The sequence below is a fragment of the Gallinula chloropus genome (genome assembly GCF_964237585.1).
Source record: "Gallinula chloropus genome assembly, chromosome: 2".
NCBI classification, from domain to species: Eukaryota; Metazoa; Chordata; class Aves; order Gruiformes; family Rallidae; genus Gallinula; species Gallinula chloropus.
This window is the reverse complement of record NC_140086.1, coordinates 46,316,087-46,337,567: the sequence shown is the minus strand read 5'-3', so window position 1 is coordinate 46,337,567 and position 21,481 is coordinate 46,316,087. Positions and strand designations below refer to the sequence as shown.

Genomic DNA, 21,481 nt, shown 5'->3' with positions numbered 1-21,481 from the left:
ATTAAAATTTGTCAACTCCTTCCACTGCACTCAGCATGTGGTTTTTTTACACAAGAGTTTACCACACATACTCAGTGTCTGAAACTGTGGATTCAAAGAGTGAAGTCACATTACCCACTGCAATGTGGTTCATTTTAAAAGAGTGTTATATCAACATTGGTTTTAAAAGTCATATTCTGAAGTGACTGAATAGAGCACTACTTGAAAAATATTCCCTAGTAGTTTGAAAAGTTGAATCTAATCTCCAGTTATTCATCAGAGTCTTTTCAGACAAGAACACTTGATTTACTATTCCCGAAAAACTACATTTCTTACAAATCACTAATGACTTCCACTGTGTACATTAGAGAGGCAGGAATTTAGGAAAATGTTAACTATCCCTGTTTTCACATCCAAAACTCTTTCACAGAATGAGGCCACTATCTAGCAAACTTCCCATATAGCATAAGCATGTCATTGCTTCAAATGAACATTGACAAGATGAATATTCTAAAAATTGAACTTCCACAAAGCAGCAACCATAAAAAAACCAACCATTTGCCCATTAGCTGTCAGATTTACAAAGAAAATATGATCGGGAAACTACCATTTTTATCCCAACTGCTTCTTTTGATCACATTTCTGAAGCACAAACAAAATTATCAATCATAACTGTATTGTCAAATGGCAGACCCACCATTACACATGTGAAAGAAGCATCATTCTTATAAACAGTTGTACAGGCAAATACCTATAATATAGTTTAACAAAACTGCTTATTTCTAGAAAAAAATAAACTACCTTAAGAAATACATGATTTGGTGGAGGAGGTAAAATGTGTTGGTAATTTTCAACCTTTTGTCTTTTTCTGGTTAGATTCAGCTCTGCTGTGTTATCTTTAAACTTAGCAACTGGTCAGAACAGATTCAAGTTGACCAGAGAAACTGTGCCTTCAGATTTAATGAAGTATATTTGATGCAGTAGCCAAAAAGGAGACTCAGAGCAGGTAAGGAACATGTCAGCCAACAGATACCATCTCCAGCCTTCTGCCTGTGGGTTTCACAGATTCCTGACCATCTCAAGCAAGCAACAACCTCTGTGGGCAGAATGGGCCATTGTAGAAACTGGTGGAAACATAATGTATTATTTCCTGCAATGCTAGCCCAATCATTAAAAAAAATGTATCTCTTTATTTAGAAACCAAGTATTTAATTCCCTAACTTCTCACATAACATTTCTCAATTCTTTGCCCCATAAAGATACTGCAAGTATACACGATGGTAAGAAGTGGCATATCAATTTGATATTTGCTGAACACTGCAGATTATTTTTCTCATAAAAAATGATTAGATGTTATGCTAAACACATTTGGTTACTCACCACTACCAATGATGCCATTATTCAGATATAATCATGTCTGAAAACTGTGTAACTGTGAATGGCTGGAGGTTAGATGCAGACAGAGCGTTGGGATAATTCCTAGATGGCTTCAAAGAAACAACCCACACACTTGGTATATTCTGGGTAAAAAGGATATGTGAGAGAGAGCTGGCTCCTAGTAAACTATAACACTTTTTTAACCTTCCTTGTCCTTTTTTTTTTTGTTTTCTTTTTAGCAGAGAATTGGAGGTCTGTCTAGTTCCCTGTAATACCCTTGCCCGAGTGCATCCAGTGGGTACTGCACACAACTAGGAGTTTAATTTTCTGCACTGTTCAAAATTAATTGGCTAAATAATGGACAGAACACTCTTCTGGAGGGACCAACTAAGCTGAATTACCAGGGGAAGGCAAAAGGACCTTCTTGATCAGGTCTAGGGCTTGTAAAACATTCTCTGACTTTTTAGCATGTAAGATACTACTTAAGGTAAAATACTAGTAATGATTATGTAAGTGTAAATGGATGTATATGAAACACCAAGATGCTGTACAGTCTTGTTCTATTCTAATACACTGATGTTTTCTGTGTCTTCTAAAAACAAGGGCAGAATTCATCTGTAAAATATTAAATTGGACACAGAAACATTATTCTACTCTACTGTCAGCTTAAAAATATCTGACAATTTTTTTTAATCTCAGGAGTGTGTTCTTCCTAAGTCTTCACTCCATATTTAATAACCTTTACTGCATACCAAATAAATCATATACTTAAATGAGCTGCAAACATTAAGATGAGTTTCACTAGGACAAAAAGTGGAGACAAATCTCATATTGTTGGCAGTATAGAGTGGGTAGGATGACATTGAGTGATGAAATAATATATTGATGTGGGGGATGATTCAGGGCTCTTAAAATTTGTAGAATAACAAACAATGAGATGGCTTTGATTGTCATCTCAATTCATTACAAACAGATTTTTTAACACTTGGGGTTTTCTACTCTGAGTTGGAACTGATTAAAATTGGAGATTTAACATTAGGCTAAGTTCTTGTTTTAGCTATAAGTGAGTTAGACATTAAGACTCCTCCCTTTCTTCACCAAGCTTATTTGTGTATTTGCAAGAGTAATGGCAGAAGCTGCAATGTACCTCAGGCTAAAGAGCCTGTGTGTCTATCAATATTTGGGTGATGGGCTTATAAAAGGTTCATTGGAACAGTGTGCCCTGGAGCAAATGAAGATGCCGTTCATATTACCCAATTTTGGACTCACTGTGCTACAAAGTACTGAGTAAATACAGCTCTGGAGTCTACATACACTCTGAAACTAGAGGTATTCAGAACATTTTCAATACAATGAAACTTGGTGGAAACAAAAATACTCCATGTAGTTAAACAGATTTTTATAAAGATTTATAGAGAAGGATTTGGGATACATGATTTGCTCAACTGGAATGACTAAGAAAGAGCAAGACTAACAATTTCCCATTTGGTCTCCCTTTCTTTTACGCACCAAAACCAGACACTGGAGTTAAAAAAAAAACATTTCAAGTTGTTACTTTTACTCTGCAGACTATTAAAACAGAAGTTGAAACATTATCATAAATAAAGGTTCTTCTCTAGGCATCGGTCATGTGCAATACCTTTCTGGATATACCTAGAAAAAAATCATTTTCCACATTGCTCCTATTTCAAAGCCCTGTAAAAAACGTGGTCATTCAAAGTATATCTGTCTTGTCAGGTTATTTTGTAGTGGGCCACTTAAAGCTAGTGATTAGCATTATAATAGTGTTTGTGTCCAGTACTAACATTCTATTATTGCTTCTGTAAAAGTGGTAGTCCAGCTGGGAATTATTAGATAAAAACCAGGAACTTGTCACCAATAAATCAATTGATAAATTCTAGGATACATGCCATTTCTTCACTCTCCCTACAGTGTGCCCTCATGACAAACACCTTCCTGGAAAGCTTTCTACCTAATCTCTAGTATCTGTCTTTATCTACCCTATAAGCACCCTTTCTTCTCCTTACCCACATAGTGGAAACTACAGAGAAAAGCCCTCAGGGTATTACAGCTTCTTAAAGCAAACTTGTCAGTTTTAATTCAGGTTAGGTGCCTGCACAGCACAAACAATCAGGAAGGAACCAAATCACTTCCTTTCAGAGGTTGGTAATTCACATGTAGTAATTTGCTTGGGCAAACACACTTAACATTCATACAGATTCATTCTGCAGATACATAATACATGAAATGAGATGGTCATCTAGAAATATACATAGATATATGTATCTCAGCATATATACATATATTTATGTATCACATTACACACATATTTTAATATCTATATATATGTCCAATGGGTAATGTAGACAGTTCTCAGTAAATGGACTGATAAAATTCATGCCTGATGGAGAACTGCACTGTTTTTTCTCAGTCTGACAGCACAATATATATGCCTATATATATATATGTATTCACCCATGTATATCCACATACATTTAATATACGTATGCATCATATATGTGTGACAGAGCATACAAATCTATGTATAGCATTTGAATAATGATGTGACAAACATTAGACACATTGCATTAATTGCTTAGCTGGGAATAACCTTTGGTTTGGCCTCACAAATCTTTTCCTTTTCTAAGCTACGCACTTCATATCTGAGGCATGTGGAAGCATCTTACCTTGCTTCCATTTTCTCTTGACTCCCGTTCCATCTTGAGATCAGAAATTAGGAGAGTCTTGTATTTGTTCTTTCCATTACTGCTGTGATCATCTAGTCTGTATTCTGAAGTCAGCTGAGCAGAGAGGGGACTGTCACTCAGGTTCAGAGGCTGCTCATCCTGCTCCAGATTTGTTTTGCCATTACTGTTGGTTTCTGCCATCTCCCTGCAGTGTGTTCCCCCTGAAGCATTGGAACTGTGTCCCACGGTCTCATTGCCATTAAAACTCTCTGCGGCTGAATCATCTATTAAAAAATATATATTTTCAGTCATATGCCACATCATCATCTCTGTCCAGTTCAAACATATTTTATACCTTCACAATGTTTTTCAAAATAGAACGAAAATGGTTTATATTACCAGCACAAGTACATTTCTGCAAAATGTGCACACACACTCCTCTGCTTTTTTGAGTAAAAACTTTATGTAAACCCATAAAACATTACTAAGTTAATGATCTAAGGAGATGATCTGGGCTGAGACCTTAGTGTCACACAGAAGAGAAATATCACAAAGGATTTTTAGGGCCAAAGTAACAAAGTCTGCCTTAATCCATCTGTTTGTCCATATGTCTAGGGATCTATTTAGATTCTTATACCATGCTCATTATTGCAGTATTGCATATTTTGAAATCAACAGAGATGCACATGGTACGGGGAGAGAATCTATTTCTCAGGTTTTAAGGGTGCAGAGCAGCATATGCCACATCCATAAACATCCTCTTGCACAGATACGATGCAAATACATCTGATGTATTCACTGCTGGCAGTAGAGATTACATGGGGGAAGCTGACTACAGCAACAAAGATCCTCTCTTCACTTTGTTCCAGTGTTCATTCACTTTTCTGATTCACCATGTGTCACATTTAAAAATCCTGCTCAATAAAGGATTAAATTATCAACCTGAAAGTTACATCTGGAAACTCTGGATGTGCTGCAGTTCCCCCTAAGATCTTACAGCTGAAATGCATGATTAACATGTGTCTTCACACACATGGGTTTGTGTATCCTGTTTGTCAGCACTGGAATTTGCCACCTGTGCTACGACTCAGCCCTTTACTTCTAAACAATCTTTTGGCCAACAGGCTGTCTAGCAAAACAATCTATCCTTCACCGAATTAAATGGCAGCAGAATTCAGCCCTCAACTTGCTTCTATTTGCTTCTTAAAGCACCTCTTTTTTGGCAACTTACATAGGTTTGCTAATGGTGCAAACACCGGGCTGAGGTTCTATACAAGAAGCTGAAAACAAAACTCAGGGGTTAGCAGCCAGAAATGTGTACAGACTGAAACTGGATTTAGGGGAAAAGATGGACCTTAGTATATTAATACCTTAATATACTACCTGCTTTTAGGCCCTTCTAAACAAATTCCATGGGAAAGAAGCACATTTAGATATACATGAAAGTTAAAATAAACCATCAGGAGACATTCTTTAAAGGATGTGCTCAGAAATACTCATGCTTGAAACTACATGATTAATCAGACTGTTGACTCTCCACCATTAATACAGTAAAAAACAACTATTCTCCACCCTCAGATCATAATTTAAAAGTGAAGAAAATATTGTATAATTGGGTAATGATCTAATTTAGTTAACTACTTAGCCACAGACAAGCCATCATACATCAGTGGCTTTCTTGCTGTACTCATCCAGCACTTTTATGCCATAAATTATACAGGACAGGCACACATTCTGAACATATACCTTTTAATTGCTTTGTTCTGTAAACCTGTAAAAAAATCTAGTTTCGTGAAAATACATAATGAAAATAATCATTTAAATGCTTTTATATAAAGAACAGGTTTGGGGTTTACAAAACATAATTAATGGCTGCAATGAAAAATAAATCTATGTTTTGGTATGGACAACTTTTACATTACCTCTTCTAAATGCAAATATATATACAATAATAGATACAATATTCCTGGAACAAGACTTTTAAATGTCTACACGAACCAAACTTGCAATAAAGAAATGGAAATTTTCTGATTTATAAAACCTGGGGCTACTTGAGGATTTCAAGCACATAAATGAGTAAGGCAAGCAAGGTCTATCCTTAATAAATTTTCTATCATGCCCTGAGACTTATGCCTTACAGGGGACAACACATTAAAAAGGTTAAAAATCTAAATGCAGTTTCAGAAATAAATTTCATTCATAATGAATTTCATTATTCTAAACTAGAAAATTACTTTTTTTTTAATAGCCATATTTAAAAGTCATAAAAGCTCTGAGATATCAGAAAGGAATCCAGATTTAAGAGAGAAACACATTGGTTACCACTGATTCATATTTAGCACTGTTAACAGATAATTGGCTTCTTGATTATCAGTTTAACAAGTGACAGCTAGTTTCAAATTAATTAAATCAATTACTGAATTGGTCACCAAGTGAGGGATGCTCATCCCTTTGAAGGGCTCAGAAAATTCCCTGCTGCTGGGAGTAAGAAGAAAAACAAGTGAGTAATCAGAGGAAGCAAAGAGCCAACTAAAAGCCTGGGAGACCGCCTACTCTGTAGCACACAAGTCTGATCCATAGGGAACTTTTGTGTGCTGGTACCCAAGTGTCCTGTGTCACACAGTGCAGAGGTGTCACTACCAGGACATAAATGGATATGGGAATGATGGAGTAGGAAGAGAGCTTTGCCTAGAGCCAGACCCAGGAACAAGGAAGTCCAAAGCAAGGCTGTTAGTTTAGGCTTGTAATCATAAGCAATAATGCTTTTATTTGTTAGACTTTTTCCTCTGTATGATGAATGGTTGACAACTGAAACTTACACATGTGAGGATGTTAAAATGCAAAAGACAAAAACCAAACAGATCTTGTTAATATTTGTTCTAAAACCCAACCATTGAAAAAATCCTCATGCTGAGTAAATGTGAATAAGCATTATAATACCTTGAATCAATAATACAGTATTTATATGATTTTGGCTTTGCTTAGCAAAAGCTTAGTTACTTCATGGTAAATGTACTATAAAGTCAAATACCTACTTTTACAGTCTTTTAACTCTGCTTGTTAGAAACACAAACTGTTGTCTGTCAGGATAATGTTCAAGAGAATGGCTACAGTGGCTATAAGTCCACTTCTTCCAAGTAAATATAAATATGCATTGCCATAAAAGAGATTTAAAAAAAAAAAAAAAGAAGGGTTTAGTGCTAGTAGTTACAGATGTTACCAAGGTAACCAAATCACAATGTTCAGTACATTTCCCATCCCTGGGCAGCTGGTCTATTTTTGCCAAGAACAAGGGTACTTTAAGGCAAGAGTTTCCAAGGTATGAGAAACACAGACCACATCAGGAATACTTAGTTTGGGAGAAAAAAGAAGGAGGGTCTGGCCAAGGAGGGGAAAATAATGTTATAGTCACTTTAAATATGGGCAGTCAGGGCCCCTTGGATCACCCTCCTTGGGGGCAACTACCTCTCCAGGCGGCACAAGGTGAGCCTGGCGTGGCTGGTCAGTAGGGCTTGCACATAAGCCAGTGCCTTGATAGGGACCAGCGGTTCGCTTGCAGAGTTTTCTCACCTTTATTTACCGCAATAGCTCAACCACAATATATGCTGAAAGTCTGTTTTCTTACCATTTTTTTTTCCTCCATCCCACACAGTCAGTGGCATGATGGCTCTGGGAGAGCTGTGCGCAGGCCCGGAGGAGCTGAGGCTTTGCCCAGCTATGACCGCTGATGAGTGCTTCATGGTCACAGCTTGCCAACAGCTCCTCTTTCAGAACAAGGATGCCGCTAATGGCAAGAACCAAGCAGTAGAGACCAGGGGCCCATCCCTGATGCAGCACCGAAGGCTGTGGGATCACAGCTGGGGAACATGGTGGCATCCATAGGACCTGCTGCCATCAGGGTGGCAGTTAGGCGCAGCCTGGGCCTGGTCCCTGTCCCTCACCAGGGAGGCCAAGGAGGCCAGGCCCACCCCAGCCCACTGCATGTGGGGCAGCAGCCGTTAAGCCACTTCATCCGGGCTGCCTTCACAAAGGAGACTGAGCAAGCCACAGCAACCCTCCATGGGTTCACCACCATACCACCAGTGATCAGAGGTCTCTCCAGGCTCCCTTCCCATAGCTAGCTGATGAGGAGGGAAAATAAAACTCCAGCACGGTCTGTGTGGTTGGTACCAATAGCAGCACTGATGCAAGGACAGCATGTTCTAAGAAAATGCCTCTTGTCTCAAGCACCGCCTCAATGCAGGTTTTATGGGAAGACCTCCAGGAAAGCATGCCACAAGCACTGGGAGCTGAGGAGAGGAAACAGAAGGTTTCCTGGCCCTGCATTGGGTGTCATGGCAGTCATGAAAGAGTCTATGGGACAAACTCATGTCACCATTACCATCTGCAGACACCAGCCATGACAGCAAGCAATGGACTCAAGAAATGCTGCTTCTTGCTAAGGGCAGGCCATGTGCACAGGTCCTGTGCACGGGAACCCTTACCCCAGTGCACTGGAAGACTGGAAGCACATTTACAACTGGTTTTCTTACTTAAGCCAGAAAAAGGAGAGTCTGACTGCAAAACATGTATGTGTTTCATTTCTCAAAAACAACCAGCTGGTACCTCACCTACGCAGACCTCCTCCTCCAGGGATTAAAGAGCAATACCCCTCAGAGAAAGTCTCCAAGAGCAGAGGGAAGGTACCTTTGGATTGGTCAGTGGATGCCTTCTTGCTGAAGCAAAGAGCACTGCCCTGGCTTAGACGTGGATTTCTCACTCATGGAATCATATTTCTTAAACCTCCTGATGCTAAGACATCCTGCTAACTTGCATAGAGGTCCATGCTAATCAACATCTGATAAACACCCTTTGGGCACCTGAAAATCATAGAATGGTTTCAGTTTGAAAAGATCCTCAAGATCAAGTCCAATCCAGCCCTACTAGGTACAACACTAGACCAAGTCACGAAGCACAACATCTACTCTACTTTTAAATCCTTCACCAGCTTTGTAGCCCTTCTCTGGACACGCTCAAGCATCTCAATGTCCTTCTTGTAGTGAGTGGCCCAAAACTGAACACAGTACTGCAGGTGCAGCCTCAGCAGCACTAAGTACAGGGGAAGGATGACTTCCCTACTCCTGCTGGCCACACTGTTCCTGATGCAGGCCAGGATGCCATTGGCCTTCTTGGCCTCCTGAGCACACTGCTGGCTCATATTCATTTGGCTGTTGATCAACACTCCTAGGTCTCTCTCCTCCAGACAGCTCTCGAGCTACTCCTCTCCAAGCCTGTAATCCAAGTACCTTCAGTCCAAGTATGCAGTGTTAGGGGCAATTCTCAAAACAACTGCAGTAATTTTCCTACTTCAAGTTAGTCTCTTATTACTTGTCACATTGCGTTAGGGCTTCTTGCTCATCCTTCAGGCCATAAAGTGACACCAGCTTTGTTTCTGAAGGCTTGAGAAGTCCAGGGTCCTGCCTGAGAACTTCCCAGGCTCATTGCAGTCACTGCTATATTTGTTTCCCCCCCTCAATCTTTGAGGGAAACTTGGAAATGATGGAAGAAAGGACAATGCCAGAGCAAGCCCAAGAAAACAGATACTCTGAATACACGTTTTGATTCTCGGAACTGTTCTATCCTTCAATTATCTGCCACAGACATTTGCATTGTCATGGCCTAAATTTCTGCCAAAATCCAGCTTCTCTATATTTAACACCTTGGATTCTGCAAAGTGATTTCCATGACAGTTGATAGTTTAAGGACACTCTGATTTAGAGCAGGAAAACAGGTCTTAATTTAGAGGATTATATTCTCCTACTAAACAAAGTCTAGATTTATGAATGTTAGAATGAGAGATTTTTAAAATACAGTTCTTTGACCCAGACAGAACAGTGTTCAGACCAGGTATGTCAAAAGCTGAACACTGCCCTCAGTAAGAGTGCTTTTTTTAAATGAAAGCAAGTTGAAGTGTGCTCTAAATCTGGTTGGAATAAGAAGTCTCTCCAACACCAGTTTTCTGAGAGCACAAATTTAAGATCTGAACTCCGATATAAGCAGCACAGATGTACTGTGAATCTCAAAACAAGCTACATATATACAACTCTATTTTGCCTTCTTGAGAGAAAAATCTCCAGATGTTTTAAAGGATCTCTTGCATTACTATTAGTGACCCATTTCATACTATAATCACGCAAACTTTTCATATTTCTTCCTGTTGAGTTGGGAAGGAGCCATCAAGCCATTCTACATAAAGCCAGATCTCTGAATAAATCCTCTCACTCTCTCAAATTAATCCTCAGGCTAGAATTCAATTAATTAATATTTAGAGTACGCTTAAGTAGTTTATACAGCTGAGATTTCAGCTACCTGAAATTTACTGCACATTTACTGGACAGTAAGGCATAGTCTTGGCCTTCAGCTCTAACAGCAGTAGTGTGGCAGAGTCCTGCGACCTTACAGCCACATGGAAGCTCAGATCTGCTGAAAGGACAGACATTGTGATGGGTCAGGGAGCTAAGGAGCCCTCTCATTAACACTAAGAATGAAGCAAAAGCCCCATGACACCAAAGCACCTCTAACATGGCTCCCTTTTTTGCCATGAAGCAAGGCAGATAGCTGCCTTAGGATGTAGACAAAAAGAAAGGGGAAAGCAATTAACCTTACGGCACCTTTGGCTCTGCTGAGACATTCTGATTACATGAAGGTGTCCCACAAGACAAAGAGATTCCTGGTAGCGATGAATTGGAATAATCACAGCAAATGAACAAGGCAGTTGTTGGGGCACATACGCAGCCCAAACAGACATTGATGCCTGCAGACTCCAAGGTGGCATGGACACAGGTTAGACAGACACTCTGGGTGGATTTCCTGTTGACAGAGGATCTCTGGGAGCCACAGTTACTGTAAGATGGGTAACTGTTCTTTCTAAAAGGAGGAGGTTGGATGTGAATGAGTTGAGTGGGAGGAGTGAGACTGAAGCTGCTGGCTCTGCAAGCGCAAGCTATCATAAAACCCACTCTCAAAGACTGTCTAACGAAGTCCTGTATGACAAATGTTGCTTTGATCTCTTTGGCCCTGATACCACCACCCCAAGTATTTCTAAACACCACTTTACACCCTTAGCAAGATGATTAATTTGAACAGGATCACTTGCAAGAAACAGTATTGAAGAACAAAGATTGACAGACTCCAGACCAGTTTTGAGTTACTGTGCTGTTCTCTTTAACCTTTGGCTTCTGTTATCGCACGTGCCCTAGTAGTCCTATGTTAAAATACAACTTTAATGAAAATAATATGCTACCTAAGCAAACATTTAGAACTAAATTAGTTACATACCCTCTGGAATTCCACAAACTCAAGGCATGCTACCAAACCTATCTGACATGAGGTATTGAAAAAAATGCTCTGCTGGTGGGAACTGCCAACAGGCAGCATTGGGAGAGGAACACCATGAATCACACAAAAAAGGTGGTGTAAATTGCTGACTCATGGAAACTTTTGTAGCATGAAACAATTATAGAGACTTTCCTAAAAGAACTGATAAAAATGCAAGGTCATATTTCACTCCCCCCACTTTTCACAATGACCATTTAATACTGATCTGTCACAGTTATGTATTCAGTTATGCTTCATTTACATCACAAGTCTAGTTTTGAGCATAAGTTCAATACAAAACTTAAAAGCCAGTCAAAATCAACAATGTCTATTAATCTTCTCCATTCCCTTTCATGTTATGACAAAGAACAGTGGTTAAATTAATGGAGGTACAAAGGCGATTTCTCTACTATTACCTATTTCTTAAAGCATGAGAATGGCCATAGTGGATCAGATCAAAAATCCATTTCATCCTACATCCTATCTCCAACAGGTGCTATTGGAGATCTTTAAGGAAGAGAATAAGGGAAGCATATACAATTCTTCCTTCTATGTCTTGCTGAGCCCTTAATAGTTTTCAACTTGAGGTCTTGCTGAACTGGATATGGTTTCTAGCAACTCGCTAGAAACTCAACACGTTTCTTTTCCATGCAAATATCCAGTCTTTTTTTGAACCTGCACAAATCTCAAGTACCTTTCTCTGCTCCTCCAAAAAATTAATGTCACTAATTCTGTTTCCACTAAAATGTCAGTACTGCATGAAGAAAACAAGGAACAGGAATTAAAAGATGGATAAGAGCCTTTCCAGAGTACAGGAGCGAGGCGATGTGCACAAAGCTCAGTCCCTTCATTTACAGTGAGACTCTATTTGCTCCATTCCAAGAATATGCATTAATTGTTCTCTTTGGCTAACCTCACCACAATTTTTTTCTCCTTTTGATATATATAGTTTTCCTTGTGAATTTCCTTGTCTGAATTCAGCCGTGGAACATGATGCTTTGAAATTCGAACCTGTAATGTGCATCAGCTTCAGTGCAATGCCAACCAATGAATTGTTTTCAGTGGTAGAGGAATAGGTCAGGAGCTACTTCATATGACCACTCACAGCATGCATTTATGAAATGAAAAAGGAGCAAAGCATACCACCATCCTAATCCCTAGTATTGTCAACAAGAGTACAGTACATTTTATAGGTTTGATATACACATGCACATACACAATGGAATCAGCATTAGCCAGGCTGTAAATCCTATTTCATTATTTAAAAAAAACCCCAGTAATTCACAAATTTTCCATGGATTGATGTCTCTTTTTGTTGGAGGCACAAAACAGGCAGATATTTTATTCAATTATAACACTAAACAACAGAACAGTGAACTGCCACTCCATGACATCAGCAACTATCAGAAAAACAATGCTTCCCTGTCAGTCACAGTTTTATAGAAGGGCTCATTTATAAAGCTTCATTAGTGATTGCATGCTTCCTTTGCCTGTAGAGCCCCTGTCCCTGCACATATACAACAACAAGATGAAGCATAATGGCTATTAGGAGGCTACTGTACATGTAAATAACCAATTGAATAGCTCACTGGGTGCACAGTAGTCTTATTATCACTATGCATCTAGTTTGTATTTGTGCTTTGGCATTTCCACTTCAAAAGACATAGTAGCCTTCACTGTCTCTGGGGAGAAAAATTTCCAGTTTACCCTTTACACTGGAGAAACCTCGAAGGCATCTTCTGTGCCAAAGGCTCTATCAAGCAGTTCTTAATTCAGAAAACCTGCAACTCTTGTAAAAGTTTTTATGCTGTGTATGAGATCATATTCGAATGCCTCAATGCCATCTGGCATTGAGAACTGTGGCTCAGAGCTCCATCTCTGGACAAGCGTTGCAGGGGCCGGATCTCAGCTCAGTAACATATGAGTGATATCAAAGGTATTGGCTTACACTCATCCCAAATAGGACTCCAGATTCAGAGCAGTTTATTGATATGAAGCTAGTACCTGAGATGGGAAACAGGCAGGCAGTCAGGCCTCAGGACAGACTAACTGACTTTTGAGATTCACTGAAATTCCAACTATGGACAGATCACATCAGCAGCAAAGACATTTGAGATCACAGAATCACAGAATCATAGGGGTTGGAAGGGACCTCAAGAGATCATCAGGTCCAACCCCCAAATGGCAACATGTTAAGAAAATGAGAAAGGTGAAGCCTTTTTCCTTCAAATAAAAAGACATAACCTAAGAGATCATACACTTTCCTCTGTCTTGCACAGCCCAGAAGAAGCTTATGCTGCTCCAGATAACTACTGCTCTGGGTAGCCGCAGCTGCTGCCATTCCATGCATCAAGAAGGATCTGGTGCTGTGCCACTGACAGACAAAAGAGTAACATAGAAATTCATGTCTGGAGACTAAACATCAACCCAAATGGGCTGAAAGGAATTATGTGAAACTCATCTGTCACTCAGACCTAGTGCATATGTATGATAACATATTTTACTTCACCAGGATCTACCAGAAGTCAAAAGCAAAGAGGAAAGATCAAGTACAGGAAAATTCTCTGCAGACTGGGTGCTCATGATACTGGCCTTTTTAATAAAGCCTTCTCAAGTCTAAAATCCAGCCTACCAGCTTTAGCATGTTGAGTGGGTTCACACAGTGGTATCAGTCTGTACTTCCTTCCGGAAGGGTGAAGCCCTGAGCACAAGCAAGACAAATGATCACTTAACAGCTCTGCATCCACTCAACAAAGTGCTTCCTGTTATTCTATAAAGGCAGCAAGAAGAGAGTGACCTAAGGCTCAGCAGAATTGCAGAATCATTACGGTTGGAAAAGACCTCTAAGATCAAGTCCAACCATCAACCCACACCGCCATGCCCACTAAACCATGTCCTGAAAGTGCCAGGTCCACACATTTTTTGAATGCCTCCAGGGATGGGGACTCCACCACTTCCCTGGGCATCCTGTTCAAAATGCTAATATTACTTTTCCAGTAAAGATATTTTTCCTACCATTCAATCTAAACCTCCCCTGGCACAACTTTAGGCCATTTCCCCTTGCCCTATCACTAGTTACTTGGGAGAAGAGACTGACACCCATCTCACTACAGAAAGCAGTAAGGTCTTCCCCCAGCCTCCTTGTCTCCAGGACAAACAATCCGAGTTCCCTCAGCTGCTCCTCATCAGACTTGTGCTCTAGACCCTCCACCAGCTTTGCTGCCCTTTTTTGGACACGCTCCAGCACCTCAATGTCTGTCTTCTAGTGTGGGTCCCAAAACTGAACATGGCATTCCAGGTGCGACCTGACCAGTGCCGAGTACAGCGAGCAATCCCTTCCCTAGTCCTGCTGGCCACACTGTTTCTGACACAGGCCAGGATGCTGTTGGCATTATACCCCCTCCAACAGTAAGAAGCAAGCAGAAATGGTTGCTTTGACCTTCATACGTCCTTAGGCACATTTAAGCCAAACTTCAGCTGGGCCCTAAACATTATGGCACAAACTGCTGGATTTGCCTGTCTGCAGAAACCTGAGCAGAAGTTTCCACTTGAAATATGAAAAACTCAAATGTCTCTTAACATTTTGCCTATCACTAGAAGAATACAACAAAACAGGAAAAAAATGAAAAAAATCTTATATACTAAGCAAAACAAAGAAAATGGTGAAAATGTGAAAATGCCCAAATGTAGGGAAATCAAGAGTTCTTCTGAAGTTCAGCAAATGCTGTTATTATGTTTGAAAATTTATTTTAGAGCCATTAGAGTAAATCTAAGTTCAAAATACCCTGTCAGAACAGTATTTTGGGTGCCTCTATAATACAGGAAATTGCTTAACTGACTTGACAGCGTAACTCTCAGTAACAATATTTCTGCAAACAGTTCAGACTCATTAGACCCTTCATCATCAGGTTCAGGACTTCAAAATGACAACCTTTTTTATTTATTTTTTACACAGGAAAGTATAGTTTAAAGACTTGTATTCAGTAACTGAAAGCCATTTTATTATTCACTATACTAAAAGCTAGGACATAAAAAGTGTTTCATAATTAGAAGTTAAAACATTTCCTACCCTTTTTTATATTTTTTTCCTTTTCACTTTATAATGTTTGTAAAATTAATGGGTTTTCAAAAAATATTTGGTTTTCACTCTAGAACATTTCTGTCACATCTTTTCCCACCAGTTCTCTCCACTCATACTTACATACAGGCTTTCAGGAAAAATTCTGAACTCAGAAGAGAGAAATAAATTCCTCTAATATTCACATCCTGAAAATCAGTTTTAAAATAGTTAATAAACACATAATTGTGAAGAACCAGAAGACAAGTATATAAATTATGGAGTGGAAACTTAGAGCCTTTGCACTCCATTAGAATTCTAGCATTATCAACAGTGAATTAAAACTTCTTTGATCATTAGGAAAGTGGGTATTAGTGAATCAGAAACTAAATATCCAAGTTTAGGACTCCTTTAGAGTTGCTGTTTCCTAATCTAATGACTGTGATGTAATTAATGTTTTTGAGAGTTTCAGTGAGTGAAGTGTTTTAATTTTCACTGTATCAAGTGAAAGTCAAAAATAGCCAGTGTCTCTAAAGGCCAAGCACCAGCCCAAACACCATCAAAAGAATGCAGAAGGTAACAATGGTCAATGCTAAGGAAGCTTTACTTGAACATAAAAATATTGCCACTGAGGTAAATGACATAAAGAGATCGTGAGTCTCCCTAGAACATCGATACAATTATAAGCATCAAAGAAAAGGGACAAAAATAAACAGTGCTGATGATTGGCCTCCTTTTGATCACTCTGAAATATCTCTCTCACTTAGTGAAAGCTAAAACTCCCATGAGAGTTGTACAGGCATGATCACAGGCAAGGAATTAAACTCAGCTTGGAAGATTGCAACAGTTAATACTTCTTTCAACTCAAAAAATTGCATGGCCCAAGACAGCAGAAACCTGAATCGTGTAATATAACTTTGTTTGAAAACTCTACCCACAAACATGTACGATTTGAGGTCTTTCCACCAGTTGGGAGATATCAGGCAGATGATAGCAGACTTCCCATGAGATATTAATGCTACAGCGACGTCTCTTCTGCCTTCATTGAAGTCACCATGTTTAAATCCCCACTGCCTCATAACACTACAAATAGACATGCTGACTTCCAATCTGACTGGCAAAATTAAAGCATGCTCTCTCCCTTTCAGAAACTATTTTTGGCAAAAATAAAACACACTCTTTCATTTTCAGAAATTATTTTTGGCACAGAAATCAAAGTCAATATTTTTTTACAGTTCCCAAAATACATCTGAGATTTTTTTCACACATTGTTTAAAAATGGATCAGAATAAGAGGTATCTGAAGACTAAAAAGAATGATTTTGCTAGATGGTCTGTCATCACAGTATCTCTGGCAAACCAAGTAACCATGATTCAGTGCTCAGAAACTCCACCAAAGGATGTGACATATCCACTACTATTCCTCACCAGAGTTGTGGATTTGAAATTGTCGCTGTCAAGCCACCTGACTTAGCAATGCATCTCCTCCTGGAGGCTATGCTGAGGCACATGGACAATAAGGAGGTAGAACATGATTGGTGACAGTCAACATGGCTTCACTAAGGGCAAATCGTGCTTGATAAATTTGGTGTCCTTCTATGATGGAGTAACAGAGATGGTAGACAAGGGAAGAATGACAGACATCGTCCTTCTGGACTTGTGCAAGGTGTTCAACACTGTCCAGCACTCCAAGTTGGAGAGACATGGATTCAACAGATGGATCACTCAGTGGATAAGGAAATGGCTGGATGGCTGCACTCAAGAGTTGTGGTCAATGGCTCAGTGTCCACATGGAGGTCTGTGACCAGTGGCATTCCACAGGGGCCAGCACTGGGTCTAGCACTGTTTAACTTCTTTATCAGTTACATGGACAGTGGGATTGAGTGCAAGTTTGCAAACGACACCACACTGTGTGGTGTGGTTGACATGCTGGAGGGAAGGGATGCCATCCAGAGGGGCCTTGTCAGGCTGGAGAGATGGGACTGTGCAAGCACATGACGTTCAACAAGACCAAGTGCAAGGGCCCACACATGGGTTGGTGCAGTTGCAAGCCCAACTACAGGCTGTGCAGAGAACGGATTGAGAGCAGCCCTGAGGAGGAGGACTTGGGGGTGCTTTTGGACTTGATGATCTTCAAAGGTCTCTTCCAATCTTGTGATTCTGTGATTCTGTGCTGATCAATGACAAGCTCAACATGAGCCGTCAGTGTACACCAGCCGCTCAGAAAGGGCTGCATCAAAAACACTGTTACCAGCAGGTCAAGGGAGGTGATTCTGCCCCTCTCCTCTGCCTTCATGAGACCCCACCTGCAGTACTGCATCCAGCTCTGGAGTCCCCAGTACAGGGAAGACATAGAGCTGTTAGAGTGAGTTCACAGGAGGGCCATGAAGATGATTAGGGGGCTGGAGCACCTCTCCCACGAAGACGGGCTGAGAGGGTTGGACTCATTCTGCTTGGAGAAGAGAAGGCTCCGGGGAGACCTAATTACGGCCTACCAATACTTAAAGGAGTCTTACAGGAAAGTGGGAGAGGGACTGTTCACCAGAGAGTGCAGTGATAGGATAAGGGGCAATGGCATCAAGCTGAAAGAGGGTAGGTTTAGATTAGACATTAGGAATAAATTCTTTACTATGAGGGTGTTGAGGCACTGGAACAGGTTGCCCAAAGAGGTTGTGGAAGCCCCATCCCTGGAAGTGTTTAAGCAACCTGGTCTAGTGGAGGGTGTTCCTGTCCATGGCAGGGGCGTTGGAACTAGATGACCTTTGAGGTCCCTTCAGACCCAAAGCATTCTGATTCTATGATCTCCTATTTCAAACTTTCCCTCCACTACAATGCAGTGGTCCGCATTTGGATAGCAAACAGCAAGTATGAGAGGGTGCACTGAATAAAAAGTGAAGGCTTTTCTGTGAATACTATAATTTTACAGTTCTTTTCTGAAAAGCTAATATCAAAAGAAACACCGTGGGTTCTTTGACACAATGCTACTTTAGTAACTTTCACAACTTTTCTTCTCATTAAAGACAGTTTTCCCTTGTTGAAACATCACTTAGAGTTAGCCTCAAAACCATACTATTCACCAAGGCCAGGAAGTAGTGCAAACAGAATACCACCCTTCAGAGAGAATCCATGAACTGTTTTGCAGTTCTTTGGAGGCTGAAGAGATTTCTTAAGAAATAAAATAACTAGTCCATGTTTCTAATTAACTTAAAGGCTTCTGGTAGCTCAGCAGGATTCAGCAATTGGACAGTCTGCACGCAGAGTATTTGCAGCATGTGCTTTTTCTGTGCTTTACAGTATTGATGCAGCTGGTGAGAGAGCCAACTAGAGAAAATGCCCCATTGGACCTGTTGCTTGCAAACAGAGGACTTGGAAGTGATGGTTGGAGGCCTTCTTGGGCATAGTGATCTTGAAATGATACTTTGAAATTCTTGGAGAAGTAAGGAGGGGGGGTCAGCAGAACTGCTACTTTGGGCTTCTGGAGGACAGACTTTGGCCTGTTTAGGAGACCGGTTGGCAGAGTCCCTTGGCAGACAGTCCTGACAGGCAAAGGAATCCAGGAAATCTTAAAGGTGCAGGAACAGGCCATAACCATGTGCCAAAAGATGAGCCAACAGGGAAGAAGGTCAATCTGGCTAAACAGGCAGCTTTGGCTCAATCTCTGGAAAAAAAAATAGTTTATGGACTTTGGAAGAAAGGGCAGGCAACTCAGGGGGACTACAAAGGTGTTATTGGGCTATGCAGGGAGAAAATCAGACCCAGCTAGAACTTAATCTGGCTACTGCTATAAAGGACATTAAATCGTTTCTATAAATACATTAACAATGAAAGGAGGGCTAATGAGAATCTCCACACTTTATTGGATGCAGGGGGAAACATAGTGACAAAGGATGAGAAAAAAAGCTGAGGCACTTAATGTCTACATTGTCTCAGTATTTAAGAGGAGTTGTTCTCTGGCTACCCACCCCCCTTACCTGGAAGACAGGGACTGGGGGCAGAATGAATTCCCCCCCATCCAAGGAGAAATGGTTAGTGACCTGCTACAGCACTTACATACATACAAGCCTATGGGGCCAGACAGGATCCACCTGAGGATACTGAAGGAGCTGGTGGAAATGCTCAACAAGCCATTTTCATCATTTATCAGCAGTCCTGGAGATAAGAAAATGCTATGTCTGCCTAGAAGAAGAGCCAGGAGGAGATCTGGAGAACTACAGGCTTGTCAGTCTGACCTCTGTGCCAGGGAAGGTTATCAAGGACATACAACTTGAGTGCCATCACAGGACACCCAGGTGATAAGGCCCACTCAGCATGGGTTTATGAAAGGCAGGTCCTGCTTGACTAACTTGATCTCCTTCTATGACAAGGTACCACACTTCGTCGATGAAGGACAGGCTGTGCATGTTGACTACCTGGACTTTAGTAAAGCCTTTGACACCATTTTCCACAGCATTCTCCTGGAGAAACTGGCTGCTCATAGCTTGGATGTGAGTACACTTTGCTGGGTAAAAATCTGGCTGGCTGGCTGGGCCCAAAGAGTTGTGGTGAATGGAGTTAAATCCAGTTGGCAGCTGGTTACAAGTGGTGCTACCCCAGTGCTGGGACCAGCTCTCTTTACTATCTTTATCAATGGTCTGGACAAGGGGATCAAGTGCACCCTCAGTAAGTTTACAGATGACACCAAGTTGATCTGCTTGAGGGTAAGAAAGTTCTACAGAGGGATCTGGACAAGCTGGATCAATGAACCACAGAAAACTGTATGAGGTTGAATGCTGGGTCCTTCACTTGGGTCATAACCACCCCATGCAACACTAAAGGCTTGGGGAGGAGTGATTGGAAAGCTGCCTGGTGGAAAAGGACTTGGGAGTATTAATCAATAGATAGCTAAATATGAGTCAGCAGTGTGCCCAGGTGGCCAAGGAACCCAACAGCATCCTGGCTTCTATCATAAACAGTGTGGCCAGCAGGACTAGGGAAGGGATTATTCCCTGTACTTGGCATTATTGAGGCCGCACCTGGAGTGTTGTCTTCAGTTTTGGGCCCCTTGCTACAAGGGCACTGAGCTGCTGGAGCATGTCCAGAGAAGGGCAATGAAGCTGGTGAAGGGTCTAGAGCACAAGTCTGATGAGGAGCAGGTGAGGGAACTGGGGTGGTTTGTCCTTGAGGCAAGGAGTCTGAGGGGAGACCTTATTGCTCTCTACCACTCCCAGAAAGGAGGCTGTATTACATGATTGATGAGGTACCACTACCAATGAAATTTAAGAATGTTTTAACCACAATGAACCAGTCCCATTCTCACTAAAATTCCAAACAACTATTTAGGTATAGATTGTTGTCAGAGCACAAGAAAAGGAAAAAAAGTCCAACTGTAATACCTACTTGGCCTCCTTATAATACGAGATTGGCTAAGAATGCATGGCAGCATAAAATTGTGAGAACTGACCATTTGCTGAGCTGGTCCAATGGATCCAAGTGCAGAAACCAGCAGGCTGCTCCTGGTAACAAAGCACCCTGCCCACAGATGATATTCTCTGTTGCAAAGCTAGCTAGGGGAGGAAGGGAGAGCCTAGGGCAAAAGCACTCACAGAAATGCTTGGTGTTATTTTAAATAAAAAAAATAAAGGACAATGATATTGCAAAATCTGCTATGTAATTTGTTTTCCCTTTAAAATCTGTAAACAAGATTATTCAATCCATGACACACTTTGTATTTTGCAGGGATCATCACTGCATAGCTACTTTAACCTAATTGAAATGCGCATTACAAACAGAAACAGCTGTATGACAAACAGCTGTATGGCAAACCTCTTCCCAAGCTTCCAGAGAAGTTAGAAAATACACAGTGCTTGCAAAAAAACAATGCAGAGAATCAGAAACACTTGCTGATGGTCTTTCACCTGCTTGAGTGATATGGAAATGGCCAAAAAGACAGAATCACAGCACGTTCTTTCAAATCCAGGTTTGCGCTGCAGTTCTTATCATCACCTACATAAACTGTTCACATTCCTTCCTAACTAACACTTATGTAC

The 21,481-nt window shown here is 40.8% G+C and overlaps 1 protein-coding gene across 3 annotated transcripts in view; it reads right to left on the bottom strand.

The window, feature by feature from the left end:
• Positions 1-21,481, bottom strand: part of NOL4 (nucleolar protein 4) — a gene marked incomplete at both ends in the record, with an annotated part of 194,429 nt that overhangs the window by 77,776 nt on the left and 95,172 nt on the right. For all 3 annotated transcript variants that reach the window (XM_084260428.1, XM_084260429.1, XM_084260430.1), the window contains one exon: positions 4,044-4,327. In XM_084260428.1, the coding sequence (XP_084116554.1) occupies positions 4,044-4,327 (284 nt within the window). The remainder of the gene's footprint in view (positions 1-4,043; positions 4,328-21,481) is intronic.